Raw genomic sequence first — 20,334 nt, forward strand, 5'->3', positions numbered from 1 at the left:
AGGTTCATTACAGCTGAGCCACAATGGGAACACCTACAGTATTTCTTTAAAGAGCGTTACAACTTTGTTTTGGCCGGAAGTTTAGTTACTTTGGGGTCAACTTCATCCTTTTGCAATTTGAAGTGTTTTTCAGTAGTATAATACCTGACTTTACTGTAGCATCAGTTTAGCTCCCCCTGCTAACATGGAACTTGTGAGATCTCTACAGAATGACCCATTTATTCAGTGAGGCCCCTTTACTCTTTCTGTGGGCCCTAGAATGACTCCAAGGTTTGTGTGAGCTCTAGGAATTTCCTGCAGCTCCTCTGTAAAGTTTCTTCCTCAGCAGTTGTTCTTCACCCCGCCTCAAGGCATTTCATCCTTCACACACAAGATTGGAATTTAGTCCAAAAGAATCAAGGGAGGGACACCTATGCAAATTTCTGGAGTTCTTTTTCTAGTATCTGTCTCTCCTATTCACTGTCCCACAAATTTAAGCTCTCTTGGCATCCCTGAACTTCAGTCTCTATCTTCTCATCCTTTTATTTATTTATTTATTTATTTATTTTAGGGCCGCACCCGCAGCATATGGAGATTCCCAGGCTAGGGGTCGAATCAGAGCTGTTGCTGCTGGCCTATACCACAGTCACAGCAACTCAGGATCTGAGCCTCGTCTGTGACCTACACCACAGCTTGTGTCAACACCAGATCCTGAACCCACTGAGCAAGGCCAGGGATCAAACCCGCAACCTCATAGATCCTAATCGGATTCGTTTCTGCTGCGCCACGGTGGGAATTCCTGTCGCCTCATCTTAATCAGATTTTCTTACACCGTGGCTGAAAATTGTCTCTAGGCAGAAAGCCAGAGCATGCCTAGGTGGGCATTCCTAGTGCTCACCTATTTTGTTTCCCTTTGCTGAAAGATCACGTCCTTCTGTCGTCCAACTGTTCCCTATCTCCCTCTACTTTTCTTTTTATCTCCCCCCACCACCACTTTGCTAGTTGTTTATAGTTAGGGAAAGGGGAATCCCAGAGCAACAGAAAGCTAGTCTTGACTTAATAATCAAACAGACTCTTTGTAACAGTCCCTGATGTTCTTAAAACTTATCAGATACGGAATCTGAATATGATTGCTGAAAGTTCCTTTGCTCCTAAACATGGAGAAAGCACATCACACAAGGGTGGAAGCAGTAAATATGCTATTAATGCTGTCAAATCCATAGTTCACTGCAAGTTATTTTTCTAATGAAAACCATACTGGGAGCTATAATAGGTATATAAAGAAGACAAATCTTGTTAATTTCTTTTTTCCACAGAGGATCCTAAAGGATCCCACTAGGAAAGAGAAGAATAGTTGACTTTCTGCCAAGCTTTGCCTCCTTTTTATTCAATCATAATAACTAATGTAGCTCATAAAATCTGGGCCTTTGAGAGTTTTTTGTTTGCCTGTGTAGAGGTGACAACAAATAATATACTCATTATCAGTAAATTATTTTCAATTATTCATTGACTTAACAAAATATGTTTAAGTGCCTACAATACACCAGGCACTACGATAGGCCCCGGGCATAGAAAGATAAATAAGAACCTGTCTGATGTAAGATGATTTATGAGATAGTGAGTAGACAAGTTCTGAAACATTTAATTATGGTGCATTATATAATTGCAAAAATAAGAATGTATATAGGCCTTAAGAGAGCACAAAAAAGAGATACTAATCCAGTTTAGAGATGAGTGGTTAATAAAGCCAAACACTGCAGAGAAGGCCAGACAGTTAATTGAGAAATGCCTACTGGATTTTGCAATATGAAGATCATTGTTAATTATATCTAAGGAGTGCTCTGGAAGCAGATGGAGTGGTTTGAGTACTGAAAAAGTAGATAAAACACATGAAGATATCTTAAAATGGGATTTGAAATAGAAGACTCCTTTAAAGATAGAAAGGCAGGAGTTCCCGTGGTGGCTCAGTGGTTAACGAATCCGACTAGGAACCATGAGGTTGCGGGTTCGACCCCTGGCCTTGCTCAGTGGGTTAAGGATCTGGCGTTGTCGTGAGCTGTGGTGTAGGTCGCAGACGCAGCTTGGATCCCGTGTATGCTGTGGCTCTGGCGTAGGCCAGCGGCTACAGCTCCGATTCGACCCCTGGCTACAGCTCCGATTTGACCCCTAGCCTGGGAACCTCCATGTGCTGCGGAAGCGGCCCAAGAAAAATGGCAAAAAGACAAAAAAACCCAAAAGATAGAAAGGCAGTGTACTATGAAATTAATATCTGGAGTCATACTGCTAGCATTTGGAAGCCGATTCTAGTTTTGTTAGTGTAATCTTGGTCAAGTTACCTGATCTCTCTGTACCTTGCTTTTTTTATCTAGAAATTGAGGATGATGCTAATAGTACTCCTCTCCTGGCATTGTTAGTGGGATTAAATTAGTTAATACATGACATAAAAGTCTAGTGCATAGAAAGCACTGAATAATTGTAGCCATCCCCATTGTTATTGAGTAGAAGAGTTTGAAGTTGAGGGAGAAAATACCTGTTAATCTAGTTTTTAGTGATCTAGAAGTTAAAGTTATTTACGGAGAGTACCTGTTGTGGGTTAATTAGAACCAGGAATGCCATTTAAAAGACAGAGATTGTCAGATTAGATTTTTTGTGTGTGTGTGTCTTTTTAGGGCCACACCCATGGCAGATGGAAGTTCCCAGGCACAGCAACGCAGGATCTGAGCCATGTCTGCAACCTATACCACAGCTCACAGCACTGCCAGATCCTAACCCCACTGAGTAAGGCCAGGGATGGAACCCACATCCTCATGGATACTAGTTCATTACCACTAAACCACAACAGGGACTCCAGATTAGTTTTTCTTTTAAAGCAAGACTTAACAATACACTCTACAAGAAACACAGACATAGATTAAAAGGATGGAATCCGAGTCTCCGTCATGGCGCAGTGGGAAACGAATCCGACTAGGAACCATGAAGTTGTGGGTTCCATCCCTGGCCTCACTCAGTGGGTTAAGGATCCAGTGTTGCCATGAGCTCTGGTGTAGGCCGAAGATGCGGCTCAGATCCCGTGTTGCTATGGCTGTAGTGTAGACCAGCAGGTACAGTTCCAATTCCACCCCTAGCCTGGGAACCTCCATATGCTATGGGTGCAGCCCTAAAAAGCAAAAAAAAAAAAAAAAAAAAAAAAGTAGAAGGATGGAAAAAGATACACCATGCAGACCCTAATCAAAAGAATTTTATAAGGGCTATATTAATATCAGACACAGTAGACTTCAAAACAGGCATAATTTCAAGAATAAAGTGGATTTCCCTGCTGGCTCAGCAAGTTAAGTATCCAGCATTGTCAATGTTGTAGTTCAGGTCACTGCTGTGGCATTGGTTCCATCCCTGCCACAGTACATGCCAAGTACACAGCCAAAAACAAACAAAAAGAATAAAAAGGGATATTACATAATAATAGAGAGGTCAGAGGTCATGTGAGGATGTAACCAGGAAGAGGGCCCTCACCAAGAACCTGACCATGATGGCACCCTTATCTTAGACTTTTTACCAAATTGTGAGAAGTAAATGTCTGTTGTTTAAGCTTTAAAAAAAAAAGAGAGACGTTAATTCTTTAAGAAGACATATCCCTGAATGTGTAGGCACCTAAGAGCAGAGCTTCAAAACATATGAAACAAAACTAATAGAACTGAAAGGAGAAATAGACAAATCTACAATTGGAATTGGAGATTTCTTTCTTTCTTTTTTTTTTTGCCACACCCATGGCATGTGGAAATTCCCAGGCCAGGGACTGACTTTGCACCACATTAGCAACCTGAGCTGCTGCAGTGACAACTCCAAATCCTTAACCTGCTGTGCCACAGGGAAACTCCTAGAGATTTCAGTATAGAATAGACAAAAGACCAAAATAACCCTATCAATACCCTTGAACCAAATGACATTAATTAAAATCTTGACCTAAAATAGCAGAATACACATTCCTTTCAAATACACACAAGAGTGTTCACCATAGACCAGATTCTTGGTCATGAGACAAATTTGAACAAAGGTAAAAAAAAAAATCATACAAAGTATGTTCTCAAACCATAACAAATTATAAATCTGTAGCAGAAAGAAGGATACATGGCAAATCCTCAAATACATGGAAATTTAATGGCACATTTATAAATTATTGTATCAGTTTTCTATTGGTGCTGTAACAAATTACCACTTTTTTAGTGGCTTAATACAAAACAAATTTATTACCTTACAGTTTACTATAGCTTAAGACATCCAACATGGGTCTCAATGGGCTAAAACCAAGCTGTTGGAAGGGCTATATCCCTGCTAGAGGATCTAGAGAAGAGTGTGTTTCTTTGGTTTTCCAGCTTCCAGAAGCCACCTGTATTCCTTAGTTCATGATTCCCTTCCTATATCTTCAAAGCCAGTAATAGTGGATCACATCACTCTGACCTTGTTTTTGTCATCACATCTCCTTTTCTGCATCTGGTTCTACTTTTAAGGATTGTTGTAGTTACATCACCCCCACCCCCCACCCCACCATGGGTAATCCAGGATAATCTCACTATTTTAAGGTCAGATGATAAGACACCTTAATTCTATCTGCAACTGTAATCCCCCTTTGTCATGTAACCTAACATATTTAGAAGTTCCAAGAATTAACATCTGGGGGTTGAGGGGCGGGAGATGAGGGACATTATTCTGCCTTCCATAGCAACCTATGGGTCAGAGAGGAAATCTCAAGGGAAATGAAAAAAATACACAATTTTTTAACAGAATTAAAATGAAAATATAGTTAAAATTTTGAATGCAGCCATTATAAATATTTTTAATAGAAAATAAAGATCACAAAAAAAAAAAAAAGGGAATTCTCAGAGGAAACCGCAACTGCTCTGATTGGACCCCTAGCCTGAGAACGTCCATGTGCCACAGGTGCAGCCCTAAAAAGACAAAAGACAAAAAAGAAAAGAATAAAGAATAAAAATCAATAGTCTACGTTTCTACCTTAAGAAAGTGGAAGGAAAAAAAGAGCAAGTTAAACTCAAGCAAGTACAAGGCAGGAAATAACAAAGATTAAAATTCAATAAAATTAAGAACTGAAAAATAATTGAGAAAATCCATGAAATCAAAGCTGATTCTTGGAAAAATAAATAAAATTGGTAAAGAAAAAAGCAGAGAAAATACATAATAACTAATACCAGGAATAAAAGAGGGAAGATCACAACACATCCATAGACACTAAAAGGATAACAAGGGTAGACAGAACAATTCAAATTAAGACTGAAGGTAGACTGAGGAAAGTTTGTAATTCTTGCTAAATGAGAGGGGAGGAAGCTGAAACCAGGAAAGTAAGGGCATTAATAGGTAGCCCAAGAATGAAATTGATGACCATGATTTTGTGTTGATGCACAAAATATAGCTGGCTTGGAAATTTTTTCCAGAAGTTTAGTTGAAGATTAGTGTTCTGTGATGATGCAGTGGAAATATAAAGATATAAAAGAATTAAGGAGGCTGTTAAGAGATAGTTTAAATGCTCAATATGAAATGCAAACCTAGTGATGGAGGAGGGTGGAGGTATGAGGGAGCTAGAAGGAGGGTGGATGGAGAGACCAAGAGAAGGCTGACAGATGGACTGGGGACAGGGAGAATTTCCTGCATTACAGCCCCTCTGTCAGTGTTCCTTCTTTAGCAGTTGTTCTTGGCCCCACCTCACGGAATTCCACCCTTCACATACAAGATTGGAATTTAATCTCAAAAATTCAAGAAAGAGATATCTATGCAGATGGAAGTGAGAGGTGGTGGCAGAAGATTGAGGTTCAAGGAATTGGACGTTTTTGGTACAAAGACCAAAAAAAAAAAAAAAAGATTATTGAAAATAAAGTCATAAGAGAGCTGCTTTTGGGGAGGTTTGGTCCATTTTTTTGCATCTCCCATGTTCCAGGCATTCTGGACACAGGATATAATGAAGAGGAAGGCAGACAGATCATTACTACCATAGAACTTACGGTTTTAGTACAGATAAATAAGTAATTATAATATTCAATGGTACATACTAGGAAGTATTGAGAAAGTGGTATGAAAGAATGGAGTAATAGTCTCTTTTTATTTATTTACTTTTTTTGTCTTTTTAGGGCCGCACCTGCGGCATATGGAAATTCCCAGGCTAGGGGTCGAACTGGAGCTATAGCTACCGGCCTACACTGCAGCCCCAGCAAGCCAGATCCAAGCCTGTCTGTGACCTACACCACAGCTCATGGCACTGCCGGATCCTTTAACCCACTGAGCGAGGCCAGGGATGGAACCCTTGTCCTTTGCATAATAATTGGGTTCAATACCACTGAGCTACAACAGGAAATCCAATAGTCTCTTTAAATGAGAACTTAGCAGGCATGAATGAATAGCCAAGAGGAGAAAGCACTCAAGTAAGTGGTACTGAATGCTATAATCTTTGGTTTATATGTGTACTACTTGTAAATTTCCCATTTAGGCCATCCACAGCTATCAAAAAGCTCTCCAATTTTAACATCACAAATCTCTCATAAGAACCCTCAGCCAAATTATTTCGCCAGGCCAAAACAATTTCTCTGTTAAGAGGCCTTTCCATCTCTACACTGATTTGTTTCTCAGGAAGATGAAAAAAGTAGAGTCATTCAGGCCTAGTTTAACGGGACAAATCTCTAGAACTTCCAGTTCCATTTAACTACTGACATCTAGTTTTAAAAATCAAGACTGACACAGACTGTTACTCTTCTGCACTGAACATTTTTAGTGAGGTACCTTGGTACACACTGCTGGTACATAATTCTGTTGCCAATTATGTCAAACATACTTCCATCTGATACAATCTCATGTTCTGGTTATTTCAAAATACAAGTACAATTTGTAAATGGAAATATAATATGCACGTTACAATTGAAGTGTTTGGCTTATTTGCCCTCCTTTTTAACTCTTGAGATTGTCTGTTTTTAGTATAAATTAGTAAGTTTTGAGAATCTGCAACTTTGGCTTAAATTTCTTGAGAGTTTCTTGAGACACTTTTACTTAGCATGGGCACCTTAGGGATAAATGGCTCGGAATGGTCTCTTCTCCCTTCCCCTAGCCCATATGACCCTTGGAACAGTCTTGTTTTCTACAACTCAGAAGGAAATCTCCCAATGGTTTCCTTTTTTGTCTCACGTTGAGGGTCTTCTGAGTCACAGTCTTGAATGTATGCCAGCCAACCTGGTAAATTTCATTGAGCTGCTTGTGCCCCTTTGTGGCCAATGCTTGCAATTACAGCTCAGTTTTGTTTGCCAGGGAGAAGCATTTGAACTACTGCTTCACGTGCATGAACAGTGGCCTCTAAAAAGCTAGAAAGAGCCACTGGAAGAAGAGATCAGGGCCAACTAGAAACTAGGGCACATGGGCTGCACAGGAGAGAGTGGATACCTGAGCAAGGACTAGGTTCTAATTGAAAGGAGAAGGAGCTGTGGATGCTGCATTGGCATCAAATATGGCCACTACACCTTATCGTAATCGTTTCTCTGTTGCCTCCATGAGCTCCATGAAGGGAGAAACATCTGTCTGGCATTCAGCAAAGGTTGTTGAAGGCGCAAGTAAAGGAAAAAAAGGAGTTTAGTTCATAGAAAGTTCACAGTAGATGATAACCATTCTTCTTTCTATTGTTAATTATTCTTATTACATGCTTAAAGTGGAAAATGCTTTGACAATTTTATTTGACAAAGCCCCATATGTCTAAGAGCATTTCACAAACCTGTGTTTTATAGGCTTAGCTTTACTTACACATTTATTTAATTAATTTATTTATTTTTGTCTTTTTTTTTTTTTTTTTTCTAGGGCTGCACCCACGGCGTATGGAGTTTCCCAGGCTAGGGGTTGAATCAGAGCTGTAGCCACTGGCCTTCGCCACAGCCGTAGCAACTCGTGATCTGAACCTACACCACAGCTCACAGCAGCGCTGGATCCTTAACACACTGAGCGAGGCCAGGGATCGAACCTGCAACCTCATGGTTACTAGTCGGATTGTTAACCACTGAACTCCCCCTGTATTTATTTTAACTAATAGGTGAATTGAGCACTACATTCTAGGATCTGGAGATGAAAAATGTGATAGACATTTCCAAAATCAACCATTTTTAGCTAATTCCTGAGCATTGCAAGTTTACCTACCTTTCCACTGAAACTGTTAAATCCAGATCTCTAATTACTACATTGTACCTAAACCAGTAGATACTCACAGTTCCTCATCTAACTTGGTTTCTCCAAACCATTTCATGATTCCTTCTTTTTAAAGATATTCTCTTCTTGAGTTCCCATTGTGGCTCAGTGGTTAACAAATCCGACTAGGAACCACGAGGTTGTGGGTTCGATCCCTGGCCTTGCTCAGTGGGTTAAGGATCTGGCGTTGCCATGAGCTGTGGTGTAGGTTGCAGACGCGGCTCGGATCCCACATTCCTGTGGCTCTGGCATAGGCCAATGGCTACAGCTCCGATTGGACCCCTAGCCTGGGAACCTCCAAATGCCATGGGTGCGGCCCTAGAAAGGCAACAAACAAAACATTGACTTCTCCTGATGTTCCTTTTATTTCCTAGGGTATCCTTTGCAGCTCCTCTCCTTTTGCCTAACCCTTGAAAGTCAGTGCTCTTTAGGGTTCTATTCTAGGCTCTGGGCCCTCTCACTTTTACATACTCTCCCTGTGTGCTCTCATCTACTTTCCTACCTATGTGGATGATTCTTATCCTTGCCTCAAACCCAGATCTCTCTCATTATCAGCCCATAAAGCCACTGCCTACTAGGTATTGGGAATTTCTACTTGGGAATCTGCTACTTGGGAATTTCTCAGGCCCTCAAAATAAAAATATCTCAAAACAAGAGAATATAACCATTTTCCCCCCTCTATTCTGTTTCTTATTTCAGTGAAAGGCATCACCATTTGTCAGTTGCCTAAACCAGAAATGCAGGACTCTGATCCCTCCTTGTCTCTCATTTTGTTTAAGCCCATCTCCTAAATCAGTGCTGTTCAAATTTTGCATGAGTAAGAATCACAAAGAGGGTTTTTGTTTGTTTGTTTGCTTTTTAGGGCCAGACCCAAGGCATATGGAAGTCCCCAGGCTAGGGGATGAATGGAGCTACGGCTGCCAGCCTACACTATAGCCACAGTGACATGGGATCTGAGCCACGTCTGTGACCTACACCACAGCTCACAGCAACACTGAATTCTTAACCCACTGAGCAAGGCCAGGGATTGAACCTTTGTCCTCATGGATACTAGTTAGGTTTGTTTCCACTGAGCCACAACGGGAACTCCCCACAAGGAGGGTTTGTTAAGACACAGATTCCTAGGTCCTGTCCCCAGAAATTCTGATTTAATGGGAGTTGTGGATGGGAATAAGGACTGAAAATCTGAGAATCTGCATTTCTAACAAGCTGATGCTGATTGTCTGTAGACCATACTTTTGGTCACTGTCCTAAAGGACTTCTCATTGTTTTATGATAAATCCTAAAAAATTTTTTAGCATGACTTTCCAGGTTCTATGTGATTTTATTTACTTCTTTAGATTTATTTCTCACCATGCTCATCTCATTCCTGGTTGTCGTCCACACAGGTGAACTTTACAAAGCTAGTTATCGTCTTGGCTTTGTTGAAGAAGGAGAAAGTTGTTTCTCTTGGTCCTGGATTCCCCAAAACTGTCTGAAATGCTATTGTTATGAATATATTGGGCTGCAAATAATAGATAACCATACTACAGTGGATTATATTAATTAGGTATTTGTCTTCTCAATAAGAATTCTAGAGATAGGCAATTCAGTATTAGGATGTCTAGTCAAGACTACTTCTAAATAATTACTGCTCTGCCACTTTTAGTACAGGATTTTGATCCTCATAGTCACAATATAACAATTGTAACTTAAAGACTATGAATTCAAGTGTTTCTTTTTTTATCTCTATAGAAGAGGAAGGCAAGGCAGAAGGAACTGAAATGTCTGAGAAACATATAGTATCTGCCACAGCAATACTCACTGATGTCAAACTCCCTTGCTATTCCTCTAATTCTCCTTGACTAATACTTATTACTCAAGCAGTGACTCTGATTGCTTATATCTTCTCCTCCTCCTTCTTCTTTTAGCCACACCTGCAGCATGGGGAAGATCCTGGTCAGGAATCAAACCTGACCCACTGCAGTGACAACACTGGATCCTTAACTCACTGTACCACAAAGGAACTCCCTCTGTTTTTTAAAGAGCTTGAAATACTAGTGGCTGGGGCTTCTGAAAATCAAAATCTGAAAAATTGGAATTTCTCTTGTACTGTGCTCTGCTATCTCTATCATTTCTTGGTACATAGGATGCTTCGTGGCTCATGGAAATACTAGGGGAAAATTCCCGTAAGTTAAAATATCAAGGAGTTCCCTTGTGGCCTAGTGGTTAAGGATCTGGTATTGCCACTGCTGTGGCTCGGGTCACTGCTGTGGTGCAAGTTCAGTCCCTGGCCCAGGAACTTCCACATGCTGCAGGCACAGCCAAAAAGCAATATATATATATATACACACACACACACACACACACATATATATATATATATATACATACACATATATACACACACACACACACATATATATATATAATAGTCACTCAAATCTTTAGTGAGTGACTATTAAGTGTTGGGCACAGCGCTAGGCCCTGGTAACTCAGTGATATGCCAGTCATCAAGGTATCTGTGCTCATGGAGCTTATACATATGAAAACAGATAAATGTTAGGAGTATGAAAAAAGTATTGAAACCAAGCAGGACCCTGTGGGGCCCTCCCAATTACAAATACTTTTCCTGTCCCCTGTTTCATCTTTGCAGAAAAAAAGACTTGAGCCTTCTAGACCTTCCCTGAATTCCAAAGAGCAGATTCAAACAGTTCCTAATCAGGAAGGTGAGGGAATGCAGAAACAAAGGAGGAGCAGTCAAGAAAAAATATAGCAGGATAGGGCAGGGTTATGTTTCCTCTTCAAGGGATATACATAACGTATCTTTGAGTTCTTCTGCAGAAACAAAGGCTGGCAGCCAGATGGAGGATGGTAACTTCAGGCTGAATGCAAGATTCCTAGAACACTGCCCTGTTACATCATCACCAACCAATCAGAAAAGAGTCACACACTCTGCAGCCCTCACCCCAAATTTTGCCTATAAAAACTTTTCCCCAAGAACCATCAAGGAATTCAGGGTTTTTTGAGCATGAGCCACTTGTTCTCCTTGCTTGGCCCTGCAATAAACCTTTCTTGTTCCAAATAAGAGCCTAGAGTCAAGTAAGGAATAGACCTATGAGAGATGCACAATTGAAACATGTAAGATGGAAGAATAATGACAGGAGGAGAGGGTGGTAGTAGATGAAGTTGGAGAGTCAGGCAACATTCAGAGCATGTGGGGACTTTATAGGTCTTGGTACAGAATTTGAGTTTATTTTTAAATTTAAATTTAAATCTATTTGAAGAATAGATTGCAGTGGGTAATAGGGCAAAAGTAGAGGCAGGGAGACATGTTAGAAGGCTATTGCAGTGGCGTCTGAAAAAGTTGACTGTGGATTGGACTAGAGTGGTAGAGATGGAAACTTGATGGATTCAAGATCTGTTTAAGAGGCACAGTGACTGGACGTGGTAGTGGATTGGATGTGAAGAGTAAGAGAAAACAAAAAGATATCAGCTAGCTTTTAGCATTAGCAAATAGATGTATACTAGAACTATTTAACAAGGTGAGAAAAAGGAGGGAGGAACAGATTTTGGAGAAAAATGAGGTATCCATTTAAACAATACTGTGAAATGTCTACTTGACATTTGAGTGAAGATGTTGAAGGGAAGTTGCCTATTCATATCCAGTGCAATGGGACAGATCAGGAGTCAGAGATATAGATTTAGCAGAGATATATATAGCAGCTACTCAAGCCAAAGGGCTGAGTAGGACTACCCAGAGACAAAGTTGTATTGGAGAGAACTGAGTCTGGAAGCCCACTAACATTTGGAGGTTGGGAACAGGTAGAGAAGACAGCAAAGAGATGGAAAAGAAGCAACCAATAAAGTAGGAGAAAACTGGAAGATTGTGATGACCTGGAAGCCAAGGGAGGCACATACGGCTTGAAAGAGAAAGCAGCTGGCTGAGTCAAATCTGTTGAAATATCGACAAAATTGAAGATAAAGGTATGTGTCCATTTGATCTGACTTCATCTTCTGGAACAACAGGGTTGCTTGAGATTCCTGTGTGGTTCTATAGCTCTATGTACGTGTCCACTAGACCATTTACCATATTTTATTATAATCGTGTTCATTATTGTGGCTCCCATTAGACTGTAAACTCCATGAGAGCAGAAGCCATGACTGACTGGATTACATTTGTAACACAATATATGACACATAGTAAATAAATGAATACTTGATCACCTAAACAATAAATACTTGTTCAAGAATGAATGAATGAAACAAAGATGTACAAAAGCATGGACAATCACTTTCCCTCCCAAATGAATGAAAAATTACCTGACTCCTCAATGATAGAGAGTTCATCAAAATTCAGCAATTGAGTGCCCAGATAGTCACACCAGATACTATAAGGTTGGTCTTAATCCACAAAAATGGTGTAAGAACAAGGACAGAAAGGAGAGGCCATTTAAAAAACTAGGACTTACATTAAAAGTAGTCCATAAACCCAACCTCATAACCACCACAAAACTGGTGGGATTATCCTTTCCCTCTTAAAGAAGCCATTAGAGCTACACATTACCTTTCTGTAGCAACTTTTACCATTTAATATTCTGCTACACATTTATGGTTAAGTTGATTTCACTTGTATAATTATGTTGGGATTTGGGGGTTGGGGCAGGGAGGAGGAGGCAAGAAGCTTGTTTTTGGTTCAAAGAAGCTGTATGCTTTGGAATTTGCACCCTATCATACCTCAACCCTCATCAATCAGGAATCTATTTTGAGTTACCTATTCACTGAGGAATCCTCACATTTGTGCAGCTCCTACTAATGAAGGAACTGGAGTTCCTATTTTATGTGGCATTCTCTATCAAGTTTATACAGACCAATCATCATTGATGCCAAGACTGATCTAAGTTCTTTTTTGGGGGAGGGGCACACTCATGGCATATGGAAGTTCCCAGGCTAGGGATCAAATTGGAGCTGCTGGCATGTGCCACAGCCACAGCAATGCCAGATCACAACCATGACTGCAACCTACACCACAGCTTTAACCTATTGAGGGAGCCCAGGGATCAAATCCGCATCCTCACCAACACTATGTTGGGGTCTTAACTTGCTAAGCCACAATAGAAACTTCCCAAACCTGATATCTTTGAGGAGCCATTATCAACCTGCCACAGTTTACATGTATGTATTTACCCATTTTGTGCTCAAAATCATGCCAAACTGACTTACTGCGATCTGTGAACATTTGCAACACATTCCTTAAATCCCAATGTAAGATAAACCTGGAAAGTTATTTTAACTTTAAACTTATTTCACAATTAAAAAATGTGTTTTTCAGGGAGTTCCTGTTGTGGCGCAGTGGAAAAGAATCTGACTAGTATCCATGAAGATACAGGTTCAATCCTTGGCCTCGATAAGTGTGTCAGGGATCTGGTGTTGCTGTGAACTGTGGTGTAGGTCACAGACACAGCTTGGATCCTGAGTTGCTGGTGTGGCGGTGGCATAGGCCAGCAGCTGTAGCTCCAATTCGACCCCTAGCCTGGGAACTTCCATATGCCACAGGAGTAGCCATAAAAAGCAAAAAAAAAAAAAAAAAAAAGTTTTTCAGGAGTTCCTATTGTGGCTCAGTGGGTTAAGAATCTGACTAGAGTTCCTGTCGTGGCGCAGTGGTTAATGAATCCAACTAGGATCCATGAGGTTGCAGGTTCAATCCCTGGCCTTGCTCAGTGGGTTAAGGATCTGGCATTGCTGTGAGCTGTGGTGTAGGTTGCAGATGCGGCTCAGATCCCGAGTTGCTGTGGCTCTGGCTTAGGCTGGCAGCTACAGCTCTGATTAGACCCCTAGCCTGGGAACATCCATATGCCATGGGAGCGGCCCAAGAAATGGCAAAAAGACAAAAAAAAAAAAAAAAAAAAAAAAGGAATCTGACTAGTATCCATGAGGATGTGGGTTTGATCCCTGGCCTTGCTCAGTGGGTTAAGTTTCTGGCATTACCATGAAGCTGAGATCCTGTGTTGCTGTGGCTGTGGCATAGGACAACAGCCTAAGCTTAAATTCATCCCCTAGCTGAAATATGCCAAAGGTGCAGCCCTAAAAAGACAAAGAAAAATTGTTTTTCAATGATAAATTCAAAGTACTGCATGTAGGTTGTAAGATGATCAAGCTGTTAAATGATCTGGGATCCATATCATTTGAATGGTGGTTGAAAGGACTGGCTATACTAAAACGGGAAGAGAAGAGAAGGCTTAAAGGAAGGTCCTGTAGTTTTCTTCATATGTATAAAGATGTTTCACAAAGAATAGAGGTTAGATAAATGCTGCGTAGGTTGAATGAGGAACAATTAATTGTAGGCAGAGAGGCAACTTTCAATCCAATATGAAGAAGAATTCAGAAGAGACTTCAAAATTAAGTCTCTTTCTGGAGTTCTCTGGTGACACAAGCAGATTAAAGGTCTGGCGTGGTCATTGAAGTGGCTTGGGTCTCTGCTGTGGCGCAGGTTTGATTCCTGGCCTGGGAACTTTCATATGCCATGGGGCATGGCCAAAAAAAGAAATGAAGTCTCTGGAGAACAGACTTGTGGTTGCCAAGGGGGAGAGGGAGGGAGTGGTATGGACTGGGAGTCTGGGGTTAATAGAAGCAAACTATTGCATTTGAGTGGATAAACAATGAGATCCTGCTGTATAGCACAGGGAACTCTATCTAGTCACTTGTGATGGAACATGATGGAAGATAATGTGAGAAAAAGAATGCATATATATATGTGTGACTGGGTCATTTTGCTGTACAGTAGAAAATTGACAGAACACTGTAAACCAACTATAGCGGAAAAAATAAAAATCATTAAAATTAACAAAATTTTTAAAAAATGAAGTCTCTTCCTGATTCTGGAAGAATCCACGAACATGCAAAGACTCTGAGAGAGGAATACAGAGAGAAATAGAGAATACATCCTCAGATGCAATCATGAAGATATTTTATAAAAAAATAAGTTCTCTTTAATGGCTGATTCTAAGTAAATTGAAGTAATATCATCCTTCTCCAATCCATTCTTCATTTTGTTTTGTTTTGTTTTGTTTTGTTTTTCCTTTTTAGGGCCACACCCAAGGCATATGGGAGTTCCCAGGCTAGGGGTCAAATCGGAGCTGCAGCTGCCGGCCTACGCCCCAGCCACAGTACCACAGGATCTCAGCTGCATCTGTGACCTACACCACAGCTCACAGTGGCAATACTGGATCCTTAACCCACTGAGTAAGGGCAGGGATCAAACCCACATTCTCATGGATACTAGTCAGGTTTGTAACCCGCTTAGCCACAATGGGAACTCCCTCCCATCCATTTTTCAAATTACAGCCAGAGTGATTTTTTAAAAGTCAAATCTGATTATATCATCTCCTTATTAAAACCCTTCATTTGCTGAAAGGACCTTTCAGTATTGATTCCTGGCTTCCATACCAATGCCGGTTTCATCTGAAGCTCTCTGCATTCTTACCACACTTCTCATCCTCATGTACTCATTCCTATCTGAAAGCAATAGTACACCCTTGGAGTTCCCGTCGTGGCGCAGTGGCTAACGAATCCGACTAGGAACCATGAGGTTGCGGGTTCGGTCCCTGCCCTTGCTCAGTGGGTTAACGATCCGGCGTTGCCGTGAGCTGTGGTGTAGGTTGCAGACGCGGCTCGGATCCCACGTTGCTGTGGCTCTGGCGTAGGCCGGTGGCTACAACTCCGATTCGACCCCTAGCCTGGGAACCTCCATATGCCGTGGGAGCGGCCCAAGAAATAGCAAAAAGACAAAAAAAAAAAAAAAAAAAAAAAAAAATAGTACACCCTACTCTCTGCTTGCAAAGCTCTCCTTCCTTTTTGCCTAGGTTACTCCTACTCAAAAGTAACATTTTCCCAGAAGCCTCCCCTATATGCTGAACCATTTGGATCCCCATATACATTTGCAACATAGCTGAACTGCTTTATCAGGATGAAAGCATTCCTTATATAATGAATGTGTCTGTCTTCCCTGCTAAAATGTAAGCTCTATGACATAGGCATTGTATCTTGTTCATACAGTGCCTGGCATATGTGGGCACCTTCAAATATTTGTTGAATGAATGAATGGACTATCTGGTTTGAAGTGGAAAAGGAGTCTCATAAAAAATATTTGCCTAAATGACATCAAATTTCTAGTTGCAAACTTTTAGCACTAGTATGGTTTCTTGGAAGAGTATGTTTCATGAAAGAAAGAGGATGCAGATGAGGAAATATAAGCAATCATCAAAGAAGCCAGGCCTATCAAGGTGGTATCAATACAGTATGTCAAAAACTTCATGGGGCAGAGTTTCCTAGTGGCCTAGTTGTTAAGGATCCCAAGTTTCCACTGCTGTGGTTTGGGTCACTGGGGTGGCTGGGGTTTGATCTCTGTTAGGGGAACTTCTGCATGATGCAGACACAGCCCTTCTCCCTCCCCCCCCCAAAAAAAACCTTCATAGGGAAAAAAAAGATCTTCATGGAAGACAGAAAAACTGGGAAACCAAGGCATAATGGTTTAAAATGTATCATTCATTCCCAAATATTTATATAATGACTATTATGTGCCTGGCATTGGGATTCAGAAGCTCAAAGGTGGAGCAAGTTCTCACGTAGTTTTTGTCTTTAACAAATTTACAGCCTAGTAAAAATATTCAGCAAAGTAATTTCCAAGTAAGCGCTGCTAGAGAGGTTCTGCCAATGTTATGAATTACCTAACTCAGGTGGGTAAGAAAGGGATGGAAGGATAGAAGGAGAAGGATGGGTAGTCAGGGAAGCCTTTGAGTTTAAGCTGACACCTGAAAGATGAGGAAGAGTCCAGGTGGTCTGGGGGAACTTGAAGTTCAATAGCTAGGATTTGGGACCCCACAGAGAAATACTATCAAGATACTGACGGCACCTTGGCAGATTCGGCTTATGGGGACACTGGATGGGAGAGGTCATTAGCATTGCGAATATTCTCTAGGCATGAACAACATTCTGCACTTCAACATTCCACCTGAGCTGGGGTTGCTTGAAATTATTCATTCCTTATTCCTGCTCCCAGCAACTGCAGAGTGGTGTGCCCCGCAGACACCCTAGGTCTGCAGGCGAGACCGGCAGGAGTTAACTCCACTCTCGTCCAACTCACTGCGGGTGGGGGCGGGAGTGGGGAAGAGGCCCCAGAAGCCCCGCCCACATCCAGACACGTTAATCTACGCCGCGTCCCAGGGGCCGCACGCGGCCGCGGCGATCATGTGACCCGAAGTGTGACGTAGGAGGAAGGAGACGCCATTAGAGGGAGGCGGAGAGGGACAGCTCTGCCTTTCCTCGGATACCTGACGTGGTGGCTGGGGCCCGTCATTCTCGGACTTTACCTCGGTCCTTCCAGGCCTTGCCCAGAGGAGGGAGTGGAGACGGCGCCCGGGATTGGCGGCGCCGATGCGGAGGGGCCTGTGTCGGCCGAGGCTGTGAAGGAGCTGCGGTGGCCGTGGGGCGCTCGGCACGGCTCTAGGGCTCGGGCGTTAGGGACGCGACGGGATGGCTGCGGCCGGCGGCGGCGGGGCGGCGGCAGCCCGAGCCTACTCGTTCAAGGTGGTGCTGCTGGGGGAAGGCTGCGTGGGAAAGACGTCGTTGGTGCTGCGCTACTGCGAGAACAAGTTCAACGACAAGCACATCACCACTCTGCAGGTGCGGGCCCCGGGGAGCGGGAGTGGCGCCTTGGGGCCCCTACCCCTCCGGGGCTCAGAGGACTTTGTTGCCACGGTTCTCTGTGTCGCGGGGCTCTCATATCTCAGGCCTGTCACCTCCGCCTTCGGATTCACTTTCCGAATTCGCCCTGGGGACGGCGTTTGTCCGGGCAGCCTGGAGACACAAGGACGGGCTGTTGGGAGGGGAGTGGAAGGGCCCTGAAAAGTCCCCAGTGTGGCCGCGCATGTCGTGGAATCCCCATCGGTGGACTAGTTTTTCCCCTTTGATTCGCTTCCGCTTAGGCCCTAGGTGTCTTCACCCTGCGGTCCACCAGTGTCGGTCCTTTTTCTTTCTTTCGGAATTAGGAATTTAGCTGAGGATTTGATTTTTCGAATTAGGTGATTTATAACTTCAGCTCTTACTGATGACTAAGTGTTTATGCATGTTCCATTTTGTCCTGTCTTCGAGTAATATGGTGATTGGCAAAACATTCATCTCCAGAGGGTTTTTGAAATGACCGCTTGCCGGTGTGGGTTACGCAGTTCCATTGCTGCCTGCGTAGGTCTGACTTGTGGGTCACTTGTATTCAGCGATGTGGGTCGATCCATATTCACATGGAAACGTCATGGTCCTCAAACTAACAGTTTAGCTACAAATACTATTTCTTTGGTTGTAATTTAGGGCCGCCTTTCATCAGCAGATACATCATGGTTAGTCAGAAAAGTGTTAAAATGTAGTCATTAATTGGGAGTGAATTCAGGCTTTTGAGGTGGTTGGAGTCTCCCTCTTCCAAAGAAATCAGTTTGCACGTGTTAGAAGAAAAGTTTCCAACGAATCTGCCCTGATCAATTTAGTCAGAGGCAGTAAAATCTAATGGACTTTTGAGCCTGATGTTTAGGTTCATATCGCAGTTCCATCCCTTTAACTAGCTGTTTGATCTTGGGCAAGTTAATTAACCTCTCTGTGCCTAAGTTTCTTCATCTGTTAAAATGGCCCTGATAGTAATATCTAGCTCTTGGGGTTGTCAGAGCAAATACACATAAAAACACTTAGGACCTGGTCCAGTGTAAGCTCTCTATCTTTATTATTACTACCCCCAATTGCACAATACATCCTAATTAGTGATTGTGTCGTTCATAAGTACATGGACATTATTTAATAGAATGCACAATCTCCTAATTATTGTGACATTTGATGTTTGATGCTATTTTTAAACTACCAAGTCTAGAATTTACAAAGATGCTCTGGTTCTGATTCCATGTTCTATTTTTACTCCTCTGTAAAGCATAATATCTGAAATAGTGAATGTCAGGAAACTGCATTTTTTTTTTCTCATGTCTTTGTATAGGGTCACTTAATGCAATTTTAGTTGTAGTTGAGTTATTAGTGAGATCAGGGAAATTCATAGGATAAATACCTATGGTCAGTTGGAAGTTTAGAAGTTTATTTAGGTAAAGTATAATAATATCTAACATTTAGTTCTTACTGTGCTAGGTATTTTACTTCTGTCTTTTAATTCTTATAACAGCTTTATGAGGTGGATAGTTTTATTAGCCTCATTCTACAGGTGATGAAACAAGTGTGGCAAAATTGAGTAATTTGCTGGCCATCATATTGCCACAAGTCATGGTTCCCAAGCTGAAATTTGAATCCAGTTCTGACTTACTTTGAGCAGTAAGTCACACTCTCTGGATATTGGTGAACAACCCCTTAGTGGGGTTTTTTTTTGAGCTACACATCTTAGAGAAAATAGAAAACCATTGTAACTGAGCTCTTTATTTTTTTTTTAAAGGTAATTTAGCCCTTCAATCTAAAAATTACATGACATTATACATTCTAAAAACATCCTTGAAGCTAAAAGCAGGCTAAAGATTTTTAATTATCTAAGAGAAACCACTGCATTCTACACAGAGAGAATGAAGTTATGGTGGATCTCTAGTATCAAAAACATAGAACTCCTGATTTTAATATTTATATAACTCTCGTCACAAACAGTACCTGGATAATGTTCTAGGTTTGAGGATTTTGCTGCATACCAATGTATGAAAACATCATTACAGCCTTTCTCTTTGTCTTAGCTATCAGTTCATCTTTTCTTTCTTAACAGCTTTTCAGAGAAATTCGACTTTGTTGAGACCCGTAGGACACAATCTTGTATGCTTTTCATTTCTAAATGGAGGGGAGATAATCCTTCATAAGATACGAGGGGAAAAGTTTCCCTTTTTTCTTGTTAATAAAACTACTACCTATCTTTTTAAAAAACTTTGTAAAGTACATTGGCATTCCTATTTTAAAGACTGAGTGGAACCTAAGATAGTTTATGGTGGATTTTCTTTGTGGTGGAGTGGGTTAAGGATCCAGCTTTGTTGCTGCGGGATCCCGGATTGCTGCTGTGGTGCAGGTTCATTCCCTGGCCTGGAAATTTTCATATGCCACAGGCACAGTCCAAAAACAAACAAAAGAGAGTTTATGGTT

The 20,334-nt window shown here is 41.6% G+C and overlaps 2 protein-coding genes across 6 annotated transcripts in view; both read left to right on the forward strand.

Annotated features, from left to right (window-relative positions):
* The window catches only part of TMEM19 (transmembrane protein 19), a 62,661-nt gene extending 47,623 nt beyond the window's left edge, over window positions 1–15,038 (forward strand). The window contains exons 9-10 of one of the 5 annotated variants that reach the window (XR_014803637.1): window positions 11,023–12,165; window positions 13,511–15,038. Coding sequence is in view for 3 of the 5 variants with exons in the window: in XM_084956358.1 (XP_084812484.1) it covers window positions 11,023–11,056 (34 nt within the window). In the remaining 2 variants the exon portion in view is untranslated. Of the gene's footprint in view, window positions 1–11,022; window positions 12,418–13,510 lie in introns of those variants that run through there. The other 4 variants (XR_014803638.1, XM_084956358.1, XM_084956359.1 and 1 more) reach the window with 4 other exon arrangements.
* Window positions 15,039–17,445: 2,407 nt separating this feature from the next.
* Window positions 17,446–20,334, forward strand: part of RAB21 (RAB21, member RAS oncogene family) — a 31,445-nt gene continuing 28,556 nt past the window's right edge. Inside the window, exon 1 of the mRNA XM_003481659.5 lies at window positions 17,446–17,859. Coding sequence (XP_003481707.1) covers window positions 17,710–17,859 — 150 coding nt within the window. The 5' untranslated portion in view covers window positions 17,446–17,709. The remainder of the gene's footprint in view (window positions 17,860–20,334) is intronic.

Source organism: Sus scrofa, chromosome 5, assembly GCF_054392235.1.
Source record: "Sus scrofa isolate SSC_HxYL_T2T_F1_AM1 chromosome 5, Sscrofa_HxYL_maternal_Yorkshire_Landrace_v2.0, whole genome shotgun sequence".
NCBI lineage: Eukaryota > Metazoa > Chordata > Mammalia > Artiodactyla > Suidae > Sus > Sus scrofa.